General features: G+C 43.8%; 1 protein-coding gene and 1 non-coding gene across 5 annotated transcripts in view; one reads left to right on the forward strand and one right to left on the reverse strand.

Moving 5' to 3' along the window:
* Positions 1-681: 681 nt before the first annotated feature.
* GNE (glucosamine (UDP-N-acetyl)-2-epimerase/N-acetylmannosamine kinase) overlaps positions 682-19,553 on the forward strand; it is a 51,580-nt gene continuing 32,708 nt past the window's right edge. The window contains exon 1 of one of the 4 annotated variants that reach the window (XM_043487247.1): positions 682-820. In XM_043487247.1, coding sequence (XP_043343182.1) covers positions 770-820 — 51 coding nt within the window. In that variant the 5' untranslated portion in view covers positions 682-769. Of the gene's footprint in view, positions 821-16,805; positions 17,012-17,054; positions 17,271-17,308; positions 17,447-19,553 lie in introns of those variants that run through there. The other 3 variants (XM_043487251.1, XM_043487249.1, XM_043487248.1) reach the window with 3 other exon arrangements.
* On the reverse strand, positions 4,286-4,420 carry LOC122453457. The gene has a single exon (XR_006273074.1). It is a non-coding gene; the product is annotated as a small nucleolar RNA SNORA70 (small nucleolar RNA).

Here is a 19,553-nt window from a genome sequence, read left to right on the forward strand (position 1 = left end):
TCCCCCAAATAGATTACTTCTAATCGTAGCTTTCCTTAAGTAGAATGTACAGTTATGTGGTAGATAAGGCTAGGACGGTGATATGTTCAAATGAACATATACCAGTGAAATCAAAATAAGCAAATCATCAGCCTATATCCCTTGCCGCCAATCTGGCTATGGGGGGGGGGGGTTCCTGAGCCCCCAAAATATAAGATTCCTCCCTTATAAAATGTATCAACAGTTTTCAGTCCTAATGCAGCTTAGATAAAGTGCAACAGTATTGATTTTCCTTCAGTCTCAGGAAACTAAGGGTTTTAAGTATCTTGAGGCCTGTGACTGTGAAGGAACCTTAAATCCTCTTGTTTAATCTTTTTATTTTCCTTCTTTGCTCTAAACAATACATCAGTAAATGTTTTGCCTCTGTGTGAAGCCAATATGAAGAACACTATTGAGATTTTGATCGTATATTTTTGTTTCTACCTTTAAGAAACTCAGAAGGAAATAATTTTTCTAGTGGAAAATAAAATCATCAAGTAGAATAGTGCATCCAAAACAGGAAACTAACACTCAGACACTGACTGTCCTACTTTTAAGCTCCTGTCCAGGCAGACAGGAAGAGTTGAGAGTCACATTTTTTTTTTTTCTTCCTTTTCAGAGAGGCGGAGCTCAAGATTTAGTTTGGAATTCAGACGCCTATTTATGACTGCTCTGGGGTAGTTAAGCCAAGAGAACACACGGCTGCTCTGCTCACTGATTCAAACGCCAGGTACAGAGCTTGTGATCCAGGATGGACATTAACATGTATGCTCACCACACCTTGGGCCTTCCTGGCCCCCATGTAAGTAACTTAGTGATTTGACAGACTTTTATCATTGAACATGCAATCAGGAAAAAAAGGAGAAAATGACCAGGAGGAAGAGGAAAAGCTTTGGTTTTAAATCTATCACACCTAGCAGTTTTTTCTAGTGTCATTTTTTTTTTTAACTGCTGACTCCTGGCAGCAGGAATTCTCTGGTGGCTAGTTGTCTCTGAGTTCCTGTGTTGAACCTCACAGTCTCTTAACAATTCTAAACACAAAACCGAAAATGGAATCTTTCCATAAGATTCCTGATGCTTTCATCACATAAAGAGGGTAGGCTTTTACTTTTTGAGACATCTGCTTCATAAATGTAGTTTTTTTCCGTAAGTGCAGTGTTTACTGCAATTTTATTTTTTCCTTTGCTTTTGAAACATGGTATATAGAGCTGCCTGGCTTGTAGCACTTTTTCTCCCAGCTATTTACCTATTGACTGATTATACTGGTGAGGGAAGTATATTTATTTTGAATTTAATTAGTATCTGAGCCAAATTAAATGGAAATTGCTTACATTTATCAATATATAATATGTCATATCATATGCTATACTATAACATAGCTTATTTAACCTCAAATTTTTACTGAGAAATATGGAAATGCAGATGTTTCAGAAAATCATCATCACAATTCAATTTGGTGATTTATTAAAAAATGTCTATATATATTCAGTTTAAAGATCATTTATAGTTAAGGAATTGATTTATAAGCACCTTTCAATTAAATTATGTCATTCTTGCAATTATTTTCAACACAGTCTACTAATTATATCACTAATGCCTAATTTCAATTTATCTTCTTCAATGAGAATTTATTATTTTTTATTTTTTAGTAGCACTTCCATTTAAATTCAGGGTCACATTTTCTAACCTTCTAGTTGGAACTTCGTAGGTTTTGTTTTTTCCTCATGTCATCAATGAATTGTGAGAAATGGTTGTCTCTGGTTACAAAGTTACTCCTATTTTTCAAGTGACTGCTTTTTTAAAATGCACTTTGAAATGACCATTTCATCCATCTGCCTAATGTCTGGTCCTTCTACAACCACATCAGTTGTGAAATACTCCATGTGGCCTCTTTCAAGTCACTCTCCCACTTGATGGTACAACCATATTTTCCGATATTTCTCAACAAAACTTCTCCTGTCAGGGCTAGTCTCAATCCTTCCTTACTATCTTCAACCACACTGTATCCTCATCTGGGAAAATGCTCACTTAAAATGTGAAATGGGTAGGATTTCACGGTAAACTGAGTTTGAGAAAGAAAAGAGAAGTCAGGAGCGGCTCCCAGGTTACGGGGAGGGTGACTCCCATCACTGAAAATTAGACCAGAGAAAGGCCAGGTGTGGGGGGCAACGGAGAACTTCACTGCGGCAAACTGAATTGAAATGCCCATGGAACACATGCGGAAAAAGGTATCCTAAAAGGAGTTGGATATTTGGACTTGGACTGAGAAGACTGGGCCACAGATTCAGATTTAGAAATAATGTTAATGGTTGTTTTTTAAGCCCCGCAAGTGGATGAGATCACATTGTGCACTAAAATGAGATGAAAGGAAGGCTAAACAGGGAAGCCTAGAAAACTTTAAGTAGGGGTTTGGTGACATATAGCAGTCAGAGATATTGGAGGTAGGTGGAAAATCAGGAGATGTCGTGAAGCCCAGGAAGAAGAAAGCTTTGAAAATAAAGCAGTGGGGACTTCCCTCGTGCTCCAATGGCTAAAACTCTGAGCTCCCAATGCAGGGGGCCACGGGTTCGATCTCTGGTCAGGGAAGTATATCCCGCGTGCTGCAATGAGGACTAAAGAGCCCATGTGCTGCAACTAATACGCGGCACAGTCAAATAAACTAATTAACAACCACAACAAAAAAAGATAAGGCTGTGACCATAAGTGTAGAGAAGGGGTTAAGAGAATAGGAGGTGGAAGGCAGAGAAGATTCTATGCATGGGCAGTTGGATGAAGTGAGCTGGAAAAGAGGGAACCCGGCCAGGACACACCACAGTCTATTGTAACATAAGGTGCAATAAACTGGGTTTCCACGGAACTTTACTCCTTATGAAATTAAACAATGTCGAAGAGTCTGTTTAAGACTTACGTAACGACTCTATATAAAATATTACAGAAAGAGTTCTGAACTGGCCAAGAGTAGAAATATAACGAACTGGGATCCAGGAACATAATAAAAATCTGGTGAAACAGGTAGGACAAGAAATGTAGTTGGCTGCGTGGGCTGAGAGTGAACAGTGTATTTCAAGACAGATACACATTTTATTGGGTGAGTTATACCTATCACAGGTCTGTCTCTCCAACCCATCTCTCGCTTCAGGTCCTCAATCACAAATTCAACGTATCCACATCAGACTTCATTGTCTTCTCACCTACTCCAGCCCATCCCCAACCTGCTTCTCTACTTTAGGGAAGAGCTCTGCCAGCTACCCCATTGTTAAAAGTGCAAACCTGTGTCATTCACTCTTTTCCATTGTCATCTTTTCCGTCTCATCTCTGCCATGAAGTTATGTCCATTTTTCCTTCACATTCTTTTTTTTTTGACAGGAAAGTAGGATTTATTGGTGGGCATGAGTAAGGAGGGAACGGTGTCAAGGTTCTCACGAGTGCAGGCCCGCTGTTTGTCCAGATTAGGAATGTATTTGACCCCACAGTCATCCAAGATGAGCCACTTTTATGCCACCATGTTCTCAAATTCTTCCACATTAAACTGAGTAAATCCCCACTTCTTGGAGATGCAGGTCTCCTGGCAGTCCAGGCACTTGAATTTGGCCCTGTGTAGGGCCTCAATTGGGCTTCCTTGGTGAATCAGACAGTAAAGAATCCACCTGCAATGTGGGAGACCTGGGTTTGATCCCTGGATTGGGAAGATCCCCTGGAGGAGGGCATGGCAACCCCCTCCAGTATTCTTGCCTGGAGAATCCCCATGGACAGAGGAGCCTGGCAGGATACAGTCCATGGGGTCACAAAGAGTTGGTCATGCTGCTGCTAAGTCGAGTCAGTCGTGTCTGACTCTGTGCGACCCCATAGATGGCAGCCCACCAGGCTCCTCTGTCCCTGGGATTCTCCAGGCAAGAACACTGGAGTGGGTTGCCATTTCCTTCTCCAATGCATGAAAGTGAAAAGTTAAAGTGAAGTCGCTCAGTCGTGTCCGACTCTTTGCAACCCCATGGGCTGCAGCCTACCAGGCTCCTCAGTCCATGGGATTTTCCAGGCAAGAGTCCTGGAGTGGGGTGCCATTGCCTTCTCCCAATTGGACGTGACTGAGCGACTAAGCACAGCAAAGGGCCTTAATCACATACTCCTTGTTCTGCAACTTGGACATTATGATTTGGCCAATGTGGACCCTGGCCACTCTGCCCTGGGGCTTCTTTGGAAAGGCACTACACACACCTGTCTGGAACCTAGATTGGGGACAGCATGCCAATCATAAATGTCTACTGGAAAGGGCTGACTCCAAGGTACCTTAGGGCAACCTGCACAGGCTACAGGCTTCCGACACTCCTAAGGAGGCTGCTGTTTGCAGCCCTTGTGCACTAGGCCCCCTTGGGGAAAAGAGCACAGCGGGCTCAATGGGCTGCAAATCTCTACGTTCTTTTGACTCCGTTCTCTTGCTTTGCAGTCCTACCACCACCACTACCGTGCTGAAATCGTAATCTTAACTGCCTACCTTCTCCCAGTCTTTCCTCCTCTTCCCTACCCATCTCCCACACCTCTAATGAAGTAAATCTGATCAGGTCCCTCCGTGACATGGCTGGCTGATTAAAAAAACCTCCCAGTTCCAGTGATAAGAAAGAAGGTCCCACCTCCTTAGCATGACATCTTGCTAACCAGCCTTGCCCTACATCTTAGTTGACCCAGCCTAACCTGCTGACCCAGCCTTGCCCCACATCTTAGCTGCATCTCAAGACTTTCTGCCTCCTCACATCCACCTTCTAACACTGCTAAGTTTCTCCTTGTTCTTCAACTCACCATGTTCCTTTACATTTGATTTATGCTAAAGCCTGCGCAATAGTATTGTTCTACTAAGATCATTAGCTTGGGTGCTGGAGGAGGGCCAATGGGAGAAGTTGAACATAAGTGATTAGGACCAGCCATAGAGCAAAGAAGAGAGGTGGCCATGACCTTTGCTAAGAGATGTGATCCCACATTGAACTCAGTGCTTATTAGACTATTTCTTAGACAAATCACAATTCAAGGGAAACAAGTATATCTAATAGAGATAACTTCAAAGAATTTGTAATTTGATGAGAGAAATAAGACATAGAATGAGGCAACTAACGTGACTGATTTTTTCCTGGGTTCATTATAAAACATCAGATTAATGGCTTTACACTCATAAATATATCACTGACTCAATGGACATGAGTTTGAGCAAACTCCGGGAGACAGTGAAGGACAAGTAAGCCTGGCGTGCTGCAGTCCACAGGGATGCAAAGAGTTGGACATGACTTAGCAACTGAACAATCACAACACACATATATACAGACATTCAAAGATACTAGATAACTAATAATGTATGTGAGACACGGTGGCAGAAAAGCGGCTCATCCTGGATGGCTGTGGGATCAAGACAAGTCCTACAGGAATTTGGAGGAAGACAAGAGTATTTGGGGACAGAGTGCTCAGGTTACGTTTACAACAGAGCTAGGACTTGCAGTCTGAGTAGGGCATATGCAGCAGGAGGAATAACCTCCTAATTATGGGAAATGACACAGACAGGCAGAAGAGGATGTGTGCAGGGCAGAAGAATCCGGGTAGGGGGATTATGCTGACAAGGACAGGAAGACGTCAGCGTGTGATTGTGGGGTCCCTTCAACGTGTACTTTGATCCCCTAGGCATACCTACATACTTTGCCTAGCAGAGAATGGGTACCACTGAAGTTGTTTTTTTTTTTTTGGTCACACCTAGTTCTCCGGCCATGGATGAACCTGTGCCCTGCAGTGAAAGCACAGTCTTAGCCAGTGGACGTAGCTGATTGCAGTCTTTTAAGGAGATTAATCAGGCAGTAGTGTGCAGGACAGGTTAGAAAAGCAAGGGAATTCAGGCTGAAAGAGCGGTAGAAGCACAGTAATCTAGGTCTGAGATGTCACAGTTTTTTATTCTAAGACACTATTGAATAATAGGTTTTTGTAATAAGAAGCTCTACATTAAATGTCTACACTGATTATAAAATTTTAGGTATATAAAATTACAAAAATGCTGGCATCTCAGAATTAAGAACATAAGATAAAGATCTGAACTAAGGTGATGATGAAAGGAATGAGAAGAGTAGATGCAAAAAAGAAAACATCTTGAAGAATTTAGATATTAAAAGTCAGAAGAGATTAAAATAAGACTCCATTGTCTTGAGTCTGAATGAAAGTGACAAATTGTTACCTTTAAAAGAAGCCGGAAGGTCAAGAAGTAAAAAACCAAACTAAATTTAACGTAGAGTTGGAGGTGAGGAAATATCTAGCAGACAGTTGAAGATACAGGCTTAGAACTAGGAAGAAAGATCAGGCCAGAGTATTATCCAAGGAATTACCTACAAACAAGTCATAGTCAGAATGGAAAGTCTGAGAGTGAATGACATTCTGAAAGACCAAGTGTGTAGAAGACCTGAGGGAAAAGGTGTCATTGCAAGGGAGTGCCCACATTTCAGGACAGAAAGGAGGGTAGGGGGAAAAAAACAAATTATTTGAAAGTTTGACTTAGATCCAGAGTAGGAACATGGAAAACGTGAAGAAAGGCTGAGGTCTTCTTTTCATGTTTAGAATTTATTGTTGTTCACCATGTATATTTGAGTGTGTCTTAAGTATTCACCCAACCTAGATAGCATATTAAAAAGCAGAGACACTACTTTGCCAACAAAGATCTGTCTGGTCAAGGCTATGGTTTTTCCAGTGGTCATGTATGGATGTGAGAGTCGGACTGTGAAGACAGCTGAGCACTGAAAAATTGATGCTTTTGAACTGTGGTGTTGGAGAAGACTCTTGAGAGTCCCTTGGACTGCAAGGAGATCCAACCAGTCCATCCTAAAAGAGATCAGTCCTGGGTGTTCATTGGAGGGACTGATGCTGAAGCTGAAACTCCAGTACTTTGGCCACCTCATGCGAAGAGTTGACTCATTGGAAAAGACCCTGATGCCGGGAGGGATTGGGGGCAGGAGGAGAAGGGGACAACAGAGGATGAGATGGCTGGATGGCATCACCGACTCAATGGGCATGAGTTTGAGTAAACTCTGGGAGTTGGTGATGGACAGGGAGGCCTGGCGTGCTGTGATTCATGGGGTCGCAAAGAGTCGGACAGGACTGAGTGACTGAACTGAACTGAACTAAGTATTCACAGCCTGGGCTTCCCCGGAGACTCAGTGGTAAAGAATCTGCCTGCCAATGCAGGAGATGCAGGAGACCTGGGTTCGATCCCTGGGTCGGGAAGATCCCCTGGAGGAGGAAATGGCAATCCACCCCAGCATTCCTGCCTGGAGAATTCCATGGACAGAGGAGCATGGCGGGCTACAGTCTATGAGGGTCACAAACAGTTGGATATGACTGAGCATTCACGCCTCTAAGTACCTTCACACAGGTATGAAGAAGCCCACTGTGGCATTCCAAAGGAATGTCCATGTGGGCCCCCACTTTCATCCTTAGCTGGATGCCAAGTCCTAGCTGTGGGCTGTTCCTCAGCTCCAGAGGTTCTGGACATGTACCTGGCCTAGTTCCTCAGCTGTTGTGGAGAAATCATGAGATTTTTCCAAAGGTTTATTGCTCAGCAGTTCCTTTAAAGTCCAAAAGAACATATTTCCCACATTACTCTTTGATGAGCAGTTATTTAAGAATGTAATTTTGTTAATCCAACTTTTTATAACAGGGTCAAAGTTAAAAACGAACTAGTTTCTAACGCTTTTCCAGTTCAGCTGGAATAACTGTGCCCATTCAGCTTTCTGGACCCTGCTGGTCAGGGATGACTGAGCTGTCTCTGGCTTAGCTCATTGCCCTAGCAAGACAGATGAGAAATAAAAGTATTCATCAGTGCAAAATATGATATTTTCACAGCCCACAAAAATACATTAAGAAATTGTCCAATGAAGAGCAGCATTTCACAAACACACACACATGGTCCTTGCATTTATTTGTACTTTTCTTCTATAATTGGGGAAACTAGCAGAGGCATGGCTCACCATGGCAGGCACTCTACCAAGCTAATTGGCTGACATGATTAGTAACTGGGGATATGAACAGTGATTATATTTTCCCAAAATATGAAGCTGAAAAAGGCTTCTCTTCTCATCACAAATATTTTAATCGGGATGTTTGTAAGCATATCTTATAGTCTCATGCTCTTACAAACCTGAAGTTGACCCATACAGTTTGTTCACATTGTTACTGAATTATTTTCCGCCAGTATAAACTTACCCCTCACATGACTTTCCCAAGAGGAAAAGAAGTGTTTTCTCCTCTATATGGTGAAGCCTGATCAGTGTCACAGAAGTAATTCTCTCTTGCGAGGAGGTACCCACGTGACTTGGTTAGGCTGTAAGCAATCTGGCTTATGCAGTGATACTTGCTTTGTAAGATGTGCTTTATCTCTTTATATACTCAGGAGGCTCTGACAATTAAAAGGTCATGGTTGAAATACAGAGCGGGGTAGGAGGAACAACTAAGGCAAGGATATTTATTAAACAGAATCATCCAGATAATACGGTGATTAATTACTCAGCTTTTCCCATCTGAGGTTGATTTCTTCATGATACGGGCCGAGAGCAGGAGGGGCAAGCTCATGTCACTATTCCTGCCTCTCTTCCACACACACCCCACCTACCACCCACCTCCCCCCAAAAAACCCACGTGGCAGACATCACAATTTTCTTTTCCATTGGACTAAGCCTTGGAGTTTGGTGTTCATATCTTCTGACTACAAGGAGTAGGGCACCTTAAGGAAAAGAGGATTTATTTTAAGGATACACATAGTTTGAAGTCAGAGAGTTGTTCAGGATCCAAGGCAAGTCAGAGACTGGATTCTTGCCCTATGGCCCACCTGTTCAACCTCTCGTAACGTAACTGTGCTCTCATTTCTTGACTGACCAATCTTCTTTATATTCCACAGTCTAAATGCTTCAGAGAGTCAGTTTAACATGCTTCCTTAATTACCATTGTATCTATTACTAAGCATAGCTTTGGTTCCAGGTTTTGTCATGGGTCATGGACAGGCAGCTCTTGGTTAGGCAGCCCATGGATACTGGTACTTTTTGTCTTTATCTTAGTGGTAGTTATCCAAGTGTGTTCAGTTCATGAAAACCCAAAATTCAACCATGCTTGTTATGTGCAACTTTCTTTGTTATAATAAGTTTATTTTTTAAAATTATGCCAAACTGACCTCATTCTCTTTTTTGAAGCATATCAGGAGAATGTCATAGGCATATATGTTGATTTTAAAGATATCTTTTAAAATTTTCTAAGACCATTATGTGCAATTCAGAGAGAGATGGGCTGTGTAGTAGAAGAGTTATGTGAATTCTTAACAACTTATGCAAAAGTTGACAATTAAGATCACCCTGAAGACAGGTTTCTGTCATGATATATGTGGGTTCTGCAGTACAGAGAGGAAATGTAGGTCGAGTATGTGAGATCAAGGGCTGGGCTCTTCTGCTTAATAGCTGTTTGACCTTAAGGAATTTTTCCTTCTATGCTTCAGTCAGTTTTTCTGTCTATGAAATAGAGGTGATAGAGTCTACATCTTAAGATGGTCAGGAGTACTGAGTGAACATAAAGTGTTCAGAACCCTACTAACGTGTAGGTAGAGAGGCAGAGTACTTTATCATTAAGTCACGAAGTTAAAGAGCAAGACAAGTCTCTGTTAGAATAAATGTGCCCAAAGTGGCCAGATGAATGTCTGTCTGGATGCTGTAGAGAGATCTCTTCTGCTAATGAGAAGGCTGAATTAGATGATCTCTCAAGGTCTACGGTTCTTTGACAATCTAATTGTGCCCTGAATACTAAATTCTGTTTATGGAGTAATTCTATAGAGTTACTCACTAAGAGGAGCCGGGGTCACCCATAACAAAATGGGTGTGCTTTGGAAACATCTGAGAACCCAGAGAACCAGTAGCTCCTCTGTCTAACGTTAGGTGAAAACATGAGAAAGTTCAATAGCCACAAGCTTGGGAAAAACACTTGCCTGTAAGATTGAAGAATCAAGAAAGAAACAGGTTTGTCTGCTTCATTTCTTCTTTAAAATGACCACCTGGCTTTAGCCATCATCGGGAATGTACTTTAGGCTCAAAAGGAACAAACACACACCTTCGGTGAGTTGCCAAGAGTAACAAGGTAACTGCCTTGCTTTGTTTGCAAGAAATGTTTGCTAAATTTTTTTAACTCTGATTTTATTTCACTACAAAGCCATCAGTACTTTTTTGCAGTTTGTAGAGCTCTCAGATTAAAGCCAAAGGAAATCAAGCCAAACGAAACATAATGACTTGAGGGAGTGGCCAAGAGGATGGAGCAGGAAGACCTGGTGTTCACCTCCTCCCAGAGGCACACCAAAACTGCAATTATTTACAGACAAAGTATCCATAAGAGCACCCTGAGGACGAACAAAAAAGGTCTTCTAAAAGCTGAAGCTGAAACTCCAATACTTTGGCCACCTCATGCGAAGAGCTGACTCATTGGAAAAGACCCTGATGCTTGGACGGATTGGGGGCAGGAGGAGAAGGGGACGACAGAGGATGAGATGGCTGGATGGCATCACCGACTCAATGGGCATGAGTTTGAGTAAACTCCGGGAGTTGGTGATGGACAGGGAGGCCTGGCGTGCTGCGATTCATGGGGTCGCAGAGAGTCGGACACCACTGAACTGAGCTGAAAAGCTAAAGTTACAAAGAAGGAACCACAGTGAGAAGGGGAGGAGGGGCAGAGATGCGGTTAGTCAAGACTCATGTCCCCCAGGTGAGTGATGCACAACTGGAAGGATAATTACAGTTGCGGAGGTTCTTCCCCAGAATCAGGGGGTCCAAGCCCTGCATTGGGCTTCCATCCCAGGGATCCTGTACTGGGGAGCCCAGCCCCCAGAACATTTAACTTGGAAGGCCAGTGGGACTTTCTTTAGGGAGACCCAGAGGGTTATGGGAAATAGAGACTCCACTCTTAAAGGGCACACACAAAATCTCACACGCTCCAAGATGCATGGCAGAAGCAGTCACTGGAAAGGAGCCTGGATCAAACCCACTTGCTGATCTTGGAGAGCCTCTTGTAGAGGCAGGAGGCAACCGAAACTCACCCTGGGGACATAGATGCAGCCATTTCAGGGAGGTCAACCCACCAGGAGGGCCCTGGCATGGGTAAGCACCACTTTAGAGTCTCCCCTGTAGCTTATTAGTGCTGGAAACTACTTGCCCACCAGCCAATCAGCACCAGTCCAGGGATGCCCCAGGCCAGGTGCCCCAGATGGGTAGGGTCTTGACCTCACCCCCTAGCAGAAAGGACTCCTTGAGGCTCCAGCCTTGTGCCAGGAAACACCCTCACCTACCAGATGGCCCAGGGCCCAGCCCCACCCACCTAGTGGGTCTACATCAGCGACAGAACCTTCAGCCCCTCAGTCAGAGATCCCAGGACCCAGCTCCACCCGTGGGTTGACACTAGTCTTGGAAAGAGGCCTCACCCACCTCTGGTAGACACCAGCTCCGTGAACACCAAGACCCCGCAGCCAGCTGTGTGAGGACCTGGTGTGCTAATCAGCAGACTAACACCAGCTCCAGGAGCACCAGGACCTGGCCTCGTCCACCAGTGGATGGGCGCCAGCCCTGGGACCCCCTGGGCCCAAGCCCCACACACGAATGGGCTGACCAACCCTGGGTCGCACAGACCCACTGCCCGCCATGTCAAGACCAGGCCCATCTGTTAGCAGGCCAGCGCCACCTTAGTATGGATTAAAGACTTAAACGTAAGACCTGAAACCATAAACTCTAGAAAGAAAATAGGCACTACACTCTTTGACACTGGCTTTAGCAATTTTTTTTTTTTGGATGTATCTCCTCAGGCAAGGGCAACAAAAGCCAAAATAAACAACTGCGACTACATCAAACTATAGTTTCACACAGTGAAGGAAACTATCAACAAAATTAAAAGGCCGCCTACCAAAAGGGAGAACATATTTTCAAGTGATACATGCAATAAGCAATTAATGCCCCCAATACGTAATGAACTCATACAACTCAACATCAAAAGACAATTTTTAAATGGCAAGAGATCCTAAACGGGCATTTTTCCAAAGAAGACATGCAGAGGGCCAACAGGCATGTGAAAAGATGCTGAACATCACCAATCACCAAGGAAATTCAAATCAAAACCACAATGAAATATCACCTCACATCTGTCAAAATGGTTAGCATGTGTTGTCAAAAAGATAACAAATAATAGCTATTGGTGAGGACTTGGAGAAAAAAGAAACTTTGCGCATTGGTGGTGAGAATATAAACTGGCATAGCCACTATAGAAAACGGTAAGGAGGTTTCTCAAAAAATTAAAAATAGAACTAACATACCATCCAGAAATTCCACTTCTGGGTATTTATCTGCAGAAAATGAAAACACTAATTATTAGAAAAGATAATGCTCCCCTATAGCAGAGACCCAGAAATCCAGAATGGTAATCTTTACCCATAGAAAAGTGATCTTAAAAAGCCAAGAGAAAATCCTTCCTACAGCTTCTTGCTGCAACTTCATCTTAAGAGAACATAGGAGAAAATCCTAAAAAGGGATAATCTAGGGTTAAATGATTCTATGAACACAGAACTATTCAACTATGTATGAAACTATAAAATTCTCAATATTGGTCAAAAAACAACAAAATCTGTGAGTGGCTTAATACGTGTACAAATTCTCAAAATTGTATTTCCTATTACTACAAGTATTTATATTTCTAGTTACATTTTCCCCAGCTATCATCTTAAGCATTAAGTATTTTAGAAACATATTGTACTTACAATATAAACACAAAAAGTGCACATATCTTAAGCGTACAATATGAAATTTTACAAACTAAACACATCCATGTAATAAGCCACCAGATAAAAACTGAACATTAACCCTGTTTTGATATTAATTTTTATTCAAGAAAAGAAAACTGATGTTCTGCTCTGGATAGGGTCTTCTCCAGCACAATTCGAAAGCATCAGTTCTTCAGCGCTCAGCCTTCTTTATGGTCCAGCTCTCACATCCATACATGACTACTGGAAAAAAACATAGCTTTGACTATGCAGACCTTTCTTGGCAAAGTGATATCTCTCCTTTTTAATATGCTGTCTAGGTTTGTCATAGCTTTCTTTCCAAGGAACAAATATCCTTTACTTTCAAGGCTACAGTCACCATCCACAGTGATTTTGGAGCCCAAGAAAGCAAAGTATGTCACTGTTTCCATTCCCCCCCGCCCCCCCATCTATTTGCCATGAAGTGACGGGACTGGATGCAATGATCTTAGTTTTTGAATGTTGAGTTTTAAGCATCAAGAGGCCCTTCAGTTCCTCTTCTGCTTTCTGCCATTAGGGTGGTACTACTTGTGTATTATCTCCTACTATCTGCAAATCTGAGGTTATTGATATTTCTCCCAACAATCTTAATCCAGCTTGAGCTTCATCCAGTCCAGCATTTTTTCATGATGTACTCTGCATATGTTAAATAAACAGGGTGACAATACACAGCCCTGATGTACTCCTTAAGCCCAACTTTGAGCCAGTCTGTTTTTCCATGTCTGGTTCTAACTTGCTTCTTGATCTGCATACAGCTTTCTCAGGAGACAGATAAGGTGGTGTGGTATTACCATCTCTTGAAGAATTTCCCACAGTTTGTTGTGATCCACCAGTCAAGGGCTTTAGCACAGTCAATGAAGCAGAAGTAGATGTTTTCCTGGAATTCCTTTGTTTCTTCTGTGATCCAACAAATGTTGGCAATTTGATCTCTGGTTTCTCTGCCTTTTCTAAATCCAACTTATACAACTTGTAGTTCTCAGTTCATGTACTGTCAAAGCCTAGCTTGAAGGATTTAAGCATTACCTTGCTAGCATGTGAAATAAGTGCAGTTGTGCAGTGGTTTGAACATTCTTTGGCATTGCCCTTATTTGGGACTGGAATAAAAACTGACCTTTTCCAATCCTGTGCCCACTGCTGAGTTTTCCAAATTTGCTGGCATATTGACTGCAGCACTTTAATAACATCATCTTTTAGGATCTGAAATAGCTCAGCTGGAATTCCATCCCCTTCACTAGCTTTGTTTGTATTAATGCCTCCTAAGGCCCACTTGATTTCACACTCCAGGATGTCTGGCTCTAGGTGAATGATCACACTATCATGGTTATCCCGGTCATTAAGACCTTTTCGTGAAGCTCTTCTGTGTATTATTGCCACCTCTTCTTAATCTCTTCTGCTTCTGTTAGGTCTTTGCCTTCTGTAGATTGTTGTTGTTTAGTCGCTAAGTTCTGTTCAACTCTTTTGCAACCCCCATGGATTGTAGCCTGCCAGGCTCCTCTGTCCATGGAATTTCCCAGGCAAGAATAATGGAGAGGGTTGCCTTTTCCTTCTCCAGGGGATCTTCCCAACCCAGGTATCGAACCCATGTCTCGTGCATTGGCAGGCAGATTCTTTACCACTGAGCCTCACCAGGGAAGTCTGAAGGTAGCCTCTAGAAATTGGAAAAGGCAAAGATACAGATTCTCCCCTGCAGCCTAAGGAAGACAAACCTACTGATACCCTTTTTTTTAAATTGAGATATATTTGACATATAACTTTACATTAGGTTCAGGTGTAAAACACAAGGATCTTGTGAAATGATCACCATGATAAATCTAGTTAACATTGATCACTACACATAGTTATAATTTTTTTTCTTGTGATGATATCTATACTGCTTCTTTTATGTTAGCCCCTCAAAAACCCATTTCAGACTTCTAACCTCCAGATTGGAAGATAATATAATTGTATTTTTAAGCTACTAAGTTTTGTGTAATTTGTTACAACAGCAGTGGGAAACTAATACACCGTGAATCTGTGTGTTCAGATCCACACAGCTTTTGTACACATCACTTTATTTATCTTCGGTTGTGCTAGGTCTTTGTCGCCATGCAGGCTTTTCTCCAGTTGCAGTGAGTGGGGGCTACTCTCTAGTCACCGTGTCTGGGCTTCTCACTGTGGCAGTTTCTCTTCTGGAGCATGGGATCTAGGTGCACACGAGTTTCAGTATTTGCAACTCCCGGGCTCTAGAGCACAAGCTCAGTAGTTGCGGTGCATGGGCTTAGCTGCTCCTTAGCATGTGAGATCTTCCTGGACCGGGGATCGAACTTGTGTATCCTGCATTGGCAGGCAGATTCTTTACCACTGAGCCACCAGGGAAGCCCTAGATTCATATATCTTATTGCCTTTATAATAGCTTCATGTGGCTGTCTCATAGGCATCTCAAATCTAACACATCACAAATTATGCCTTTACTTTTAAATCCCTAAACCTGACCACTCCCCCAGCTTTTCATCTTGGTAAATGGCACTAATCACCCAATTACTAATACCAGACATCTGGAAGTCAACCTTCCTTTTCTCTGTCATCCTTGCATGTGTACCAAGTCACTTCAGTCGTGTCCAACTCTTTATGACCCTATGGACTGTAGCCTGCCAGGCTCCTCTGTCCATGGAATTCTTCAGGCAAGAATACTGGAGTGGGTTGCCGTGCCCTCTTTCAGGGGATCTTCCTGACCCAAGGATCGAACATATCTCTTATGTCTCCTACATTGGCAGGCGGGTTCTTTACCATTGAGCCACCTGGGAAGTCCCATTCCTTTCACATCTAATTCATAATTAAGTTTCATCAATTCCACTTCCAAGCTAAATATCATAACCAACCGCTTCAATTGAGTTTCACTGCCACCATTTTTTTTACCATCAATTTTCTTTTCTTTAATATGGAATGTGTGCATATACTACAAAATACAAAAGATATTATAAAAATAAACTCAGTGAAAAGTCTATCTCTTCCCAGCTCTGCCAAATGCAATTAGTGGTATGGGTTTTGTCTGTATATGTGTGCGTGTGTATCCTTTCAGAGATTTTTTTTCACTACCACCATTCTCAACTTTCAACCAGTCCATTCTCCACAGAATAGCAAAAGTGATATTTTAAAAAAGAAATCTGCTGGTACTTCCTTGCAGGAAATCCCCTAATATCTGTCCTTTTGTGGCTGATGTGACCTCTTGGTGACAACAAGCTAGCTGCAGGGGAACTAACGGTTCACAAATATTCTGTAAATTAGAGCATCATTAACTGAAATAAATTAAGTGCAAAAGTTTATTGGGCTTGAAATTCACTTTAGCAAGAACTGACAATGAATCATTAGGCTGTTTAAATAGTTTCACTTGCGGTAAATTATTTACTAGCTGTAAAAAATATTTTAATATATTGCATCACCAACTCAAAGCTTGTCAGTGGTGACTAAGGAATTTGCAACAATCATTAGAAAGCGTCCGTCAGGAGCTGTGTGAGCCCTTTCCCGCCACTTTCTCTGCCACCTCTGTGTTCCTCTCTGTGAGTCTCTGGGGCAGGACGGCATGGGGGTTCCGCGCATCCTAAGGATCAGCAGGTCTCCGCCTTGACTTGGTCTTCAGCATCCACAGATCCTTCTAGTAGACGCGGTTCTGGAGCGGCAGGTCTTCACTCGGGAGAGGGCTCTGGGTGGACCGCCACTCGACCGTATTGTTTTGGTCCTGCCTCTGAGATGACTGCGTGAGAAGGCCTGAGACATTACCTCTAGGGCGCAAGGCCAGAACAACTACCCGTGAGGCGCTCGGGTTCCGAACTTTCCCTTGACAGGCCGAGAAGCGGTCCAGGGGCGGGAACACCGGCGGAGAAGAAGAGCTGGTCGCCTGGGGGCTACGCCACGTCCACGGAAGGCGCCGCCCCGGCCCGTCCTCCTCGCTCAGCCAATCGCAGGGTTCCTCCCCGCTGACGTGGGGCGCGACGGCCGATTCGGCGCTCGGGTGGGCGCGCAGGGCGCGCGGGGTGCCCCAGGAGCCGGGCGAGGCGCGTCATCGTTCGCGGTGCAGCGTGGCGGAAGCCGAAGGGGCGGTCTCGCGCCGGCCTGCGTTCCGTCTCGACCCTCAGCTCTCACCCGCGAGGTCTGGCGGCGGGGGACGCCGCGGAAACAGCGGACCCGCTACTGGTGAGATCTGCGTGCCCGCCAGGGACTCGGGGGAGGAGGACGCGGGCTCGGGGAACGCCACCTGTCGGCCCCCGGGGCCTTTCTCCTTCGGCCTCCACCCGGAGGCCTCAGATCCCCGGCCGGCGGCTCCGCACCTCACCACGCCGCAGGTCCGCACCCGGCCCGGGCCTCGCGGTCTCCGGGGGGCCCGCACGCCGGAGCCCAGTTGTAGGCTCAGCTGTTGGCTGGTGCAGCAGACAGTTTTGAGTGCGGACCCCGGGTGAGTAACCCCGGAGTGGGGCTCGGGGTCTCAGAGGAAGGCCGGCTGCACTCTGTTCCTCCGGCTGTCCTGAAAGACGGCGAGCAGCCGCTCACGGAGATGTGCGGAAGGCAGGGAGCTCCGTGGAGATGAGTGGCCCTGGGATGTAAAGTGTCGGACCAACGATGATCTTGAAGGTCTGCTCCTAACCCCGACTGTCCTCTGAGTCTGGGCTTCCCTGGAAGCTTGATATGCATTTATTCCACTCCCCCGCCCCAGCACACTTGTCAAATTGTCAGAGCACGGAAGTTTTTTTTTTTTTTTGAATCCTGATGGAGAAGAGGCGTAGGGTACAGCTTGGCATTTAGAGGTAACTGTTCCAGTCGACTATGGAAGCTCTGGAAGGAGTCACACCCGAGTATAGCTCAGGATAGTGTTCTGAATTTCAGACCACTTTAGATAGGCCTCCCCTGATTCTTGTGAGCCTCATCCGGTCTGCACTGAGGGAAGAGAGGGATTCATCATGTGTGCCCTTCACTCCCGCGGTGCCTGGAAGGAACGTTCTCACTCATGAGTGCTTATGAAATGAACAGACCCAGGCAAACACTGGATATGGGCACTATCTTGAATGCTGATTTGGTGTTTGTTTTCGCAGTTATTAGTTATGATTTGGGGCAAATCACTGAGGTATGCCCATTTGTAAAACAGGGCTAGTAAGATAGGGCTGTGAGGATGAAGTGAGTTAATGCTTGTAAAGCTCTTTAACATGTGCTTGGCAATTGTTTGCTTTGATGGTTTCCTCTGCTCAGAAGGGCTTCCCCCTGTGGCTCAGCTGGTAAAGAATCTGCCTGCAATGTGGGAGATCTGGGTTCAGTCTCTGGGTTGGGAAGATCCCATGGAGAAGGGAAAGGCTACCCACTCCAGGATTCTGGCCTGGAGAATTCCATGGACTGTGGTCCATGGGGTCACAAAGTTACTCAACTGAGCAACTTTCACTTCACTTCTGGTCAGAAGCTGCTTGAGCCAAGTGTCTTTTTCAGTAGTTGAGTGGGACCACAGTATTTATTTTTCTGGAAAGGGTCACTCACCTTTTTGTCAGTATTTGTAATAGTCTTGAGAGAATGTGGGTTTCTCAGATTGTCAGTGAGTTCGAGGCGAAGGCTTATTTTCATACCAGTATCTATGTTTTAGTGGCTCTGGTTACTCTCATGGAATTGAGTGAAATGAATGTAAATATCCAGTCCATCTGCTTTCTGAGCGTTAGGCTTTAAGGACTGTGGACAGTGCATCTTCGTTGTTCATTTAAAAGATTTCTCGTTTTCCATACAATATTTCATATATGCTGAAAAGGACAGAAGACAACATGACACCCTCTACCAGTCCTCAAGATTTAACACATATTAATATGGTACCGTGTTTGTTTCAGATCTCTACTTAAACGATTTTTAAAAAAATGTTTACATAGACAACAGAAGCCCTCTAAGCCTTCTTTTCCTTTCCCTTCCCTCCTTCTTCAGAGGTAACTACTTTCTTGAGTTGCTGTAAAATTTTACTATAGATGAGTAAACAACATACAGTAATGTTTTACATATTTTTAGATGGTGCCCTATTGTATCTTTTTAGAATATGCTGTTTTTGTCTAACATTATGTTTTAGATGTTTGTTAATGTTGACACATTTCAACATAGTGCATTTGTTTTCATTACTCTCTGAGAGTCCACTGTGTAAATAAAAGTTTTATCTTGTTTTACATTGCACTTTATGCAACTTAAAAACTCCTGGTATAGTTTAAGTCCATTATGTCACATTTATTCATTTCTTACTGGTCATGGAGACTCTGATCATAGTTAGTGTAAAAATGGATCCTTGGGCATGACATTTTATCCAGAACAAATAATAATTATACTGAGCAGTGAAAGAAAATTTGTTACTTTTGTTCCTAGTGCTTCTGTTGGGAAGCTGATCTATTAACGTGGCTTGGTGGCAGGTACTAGGTTCTAAGTTCCTCAAAACTGGAGGTGAGATCTTCCTCAGCTCCACATCTCTGCTTTGCGTTGCTCTGCACAGAGTCACTTCTCGATAAATGTTTGTGGCACTTTTACTTTCAGGGCTCTCATAACCCTACATATATTTGAAAAAGTTGATGGCCAGCAATTTTCAAAATTGCACCGTAAAAAATATAATTGTATTTATTTATTTTGGCTGTGCTGGATCTTCACCGCCGTGCAGTCTTCCCTCTAGGTGTGGAGAGGCGGGGCTGCTGTCCACTTGCGGTGAGCGGGCTTCGCATTGTGGGGCGTCTCT

Source organism: Cervus canadensis, chromosome 14 (assembly GCF_019320065.1).
Source record: "Cervus canadensis isolate Bull #8, Minnesota chromosome 14, ASM1932006v1, whole genome shotgun sequence".
NCBI lineage: Eukaryota > Metazoa > Chordata > Mammalia > Artiodactyla > Cervidae > Cervus > Cervus canadensis.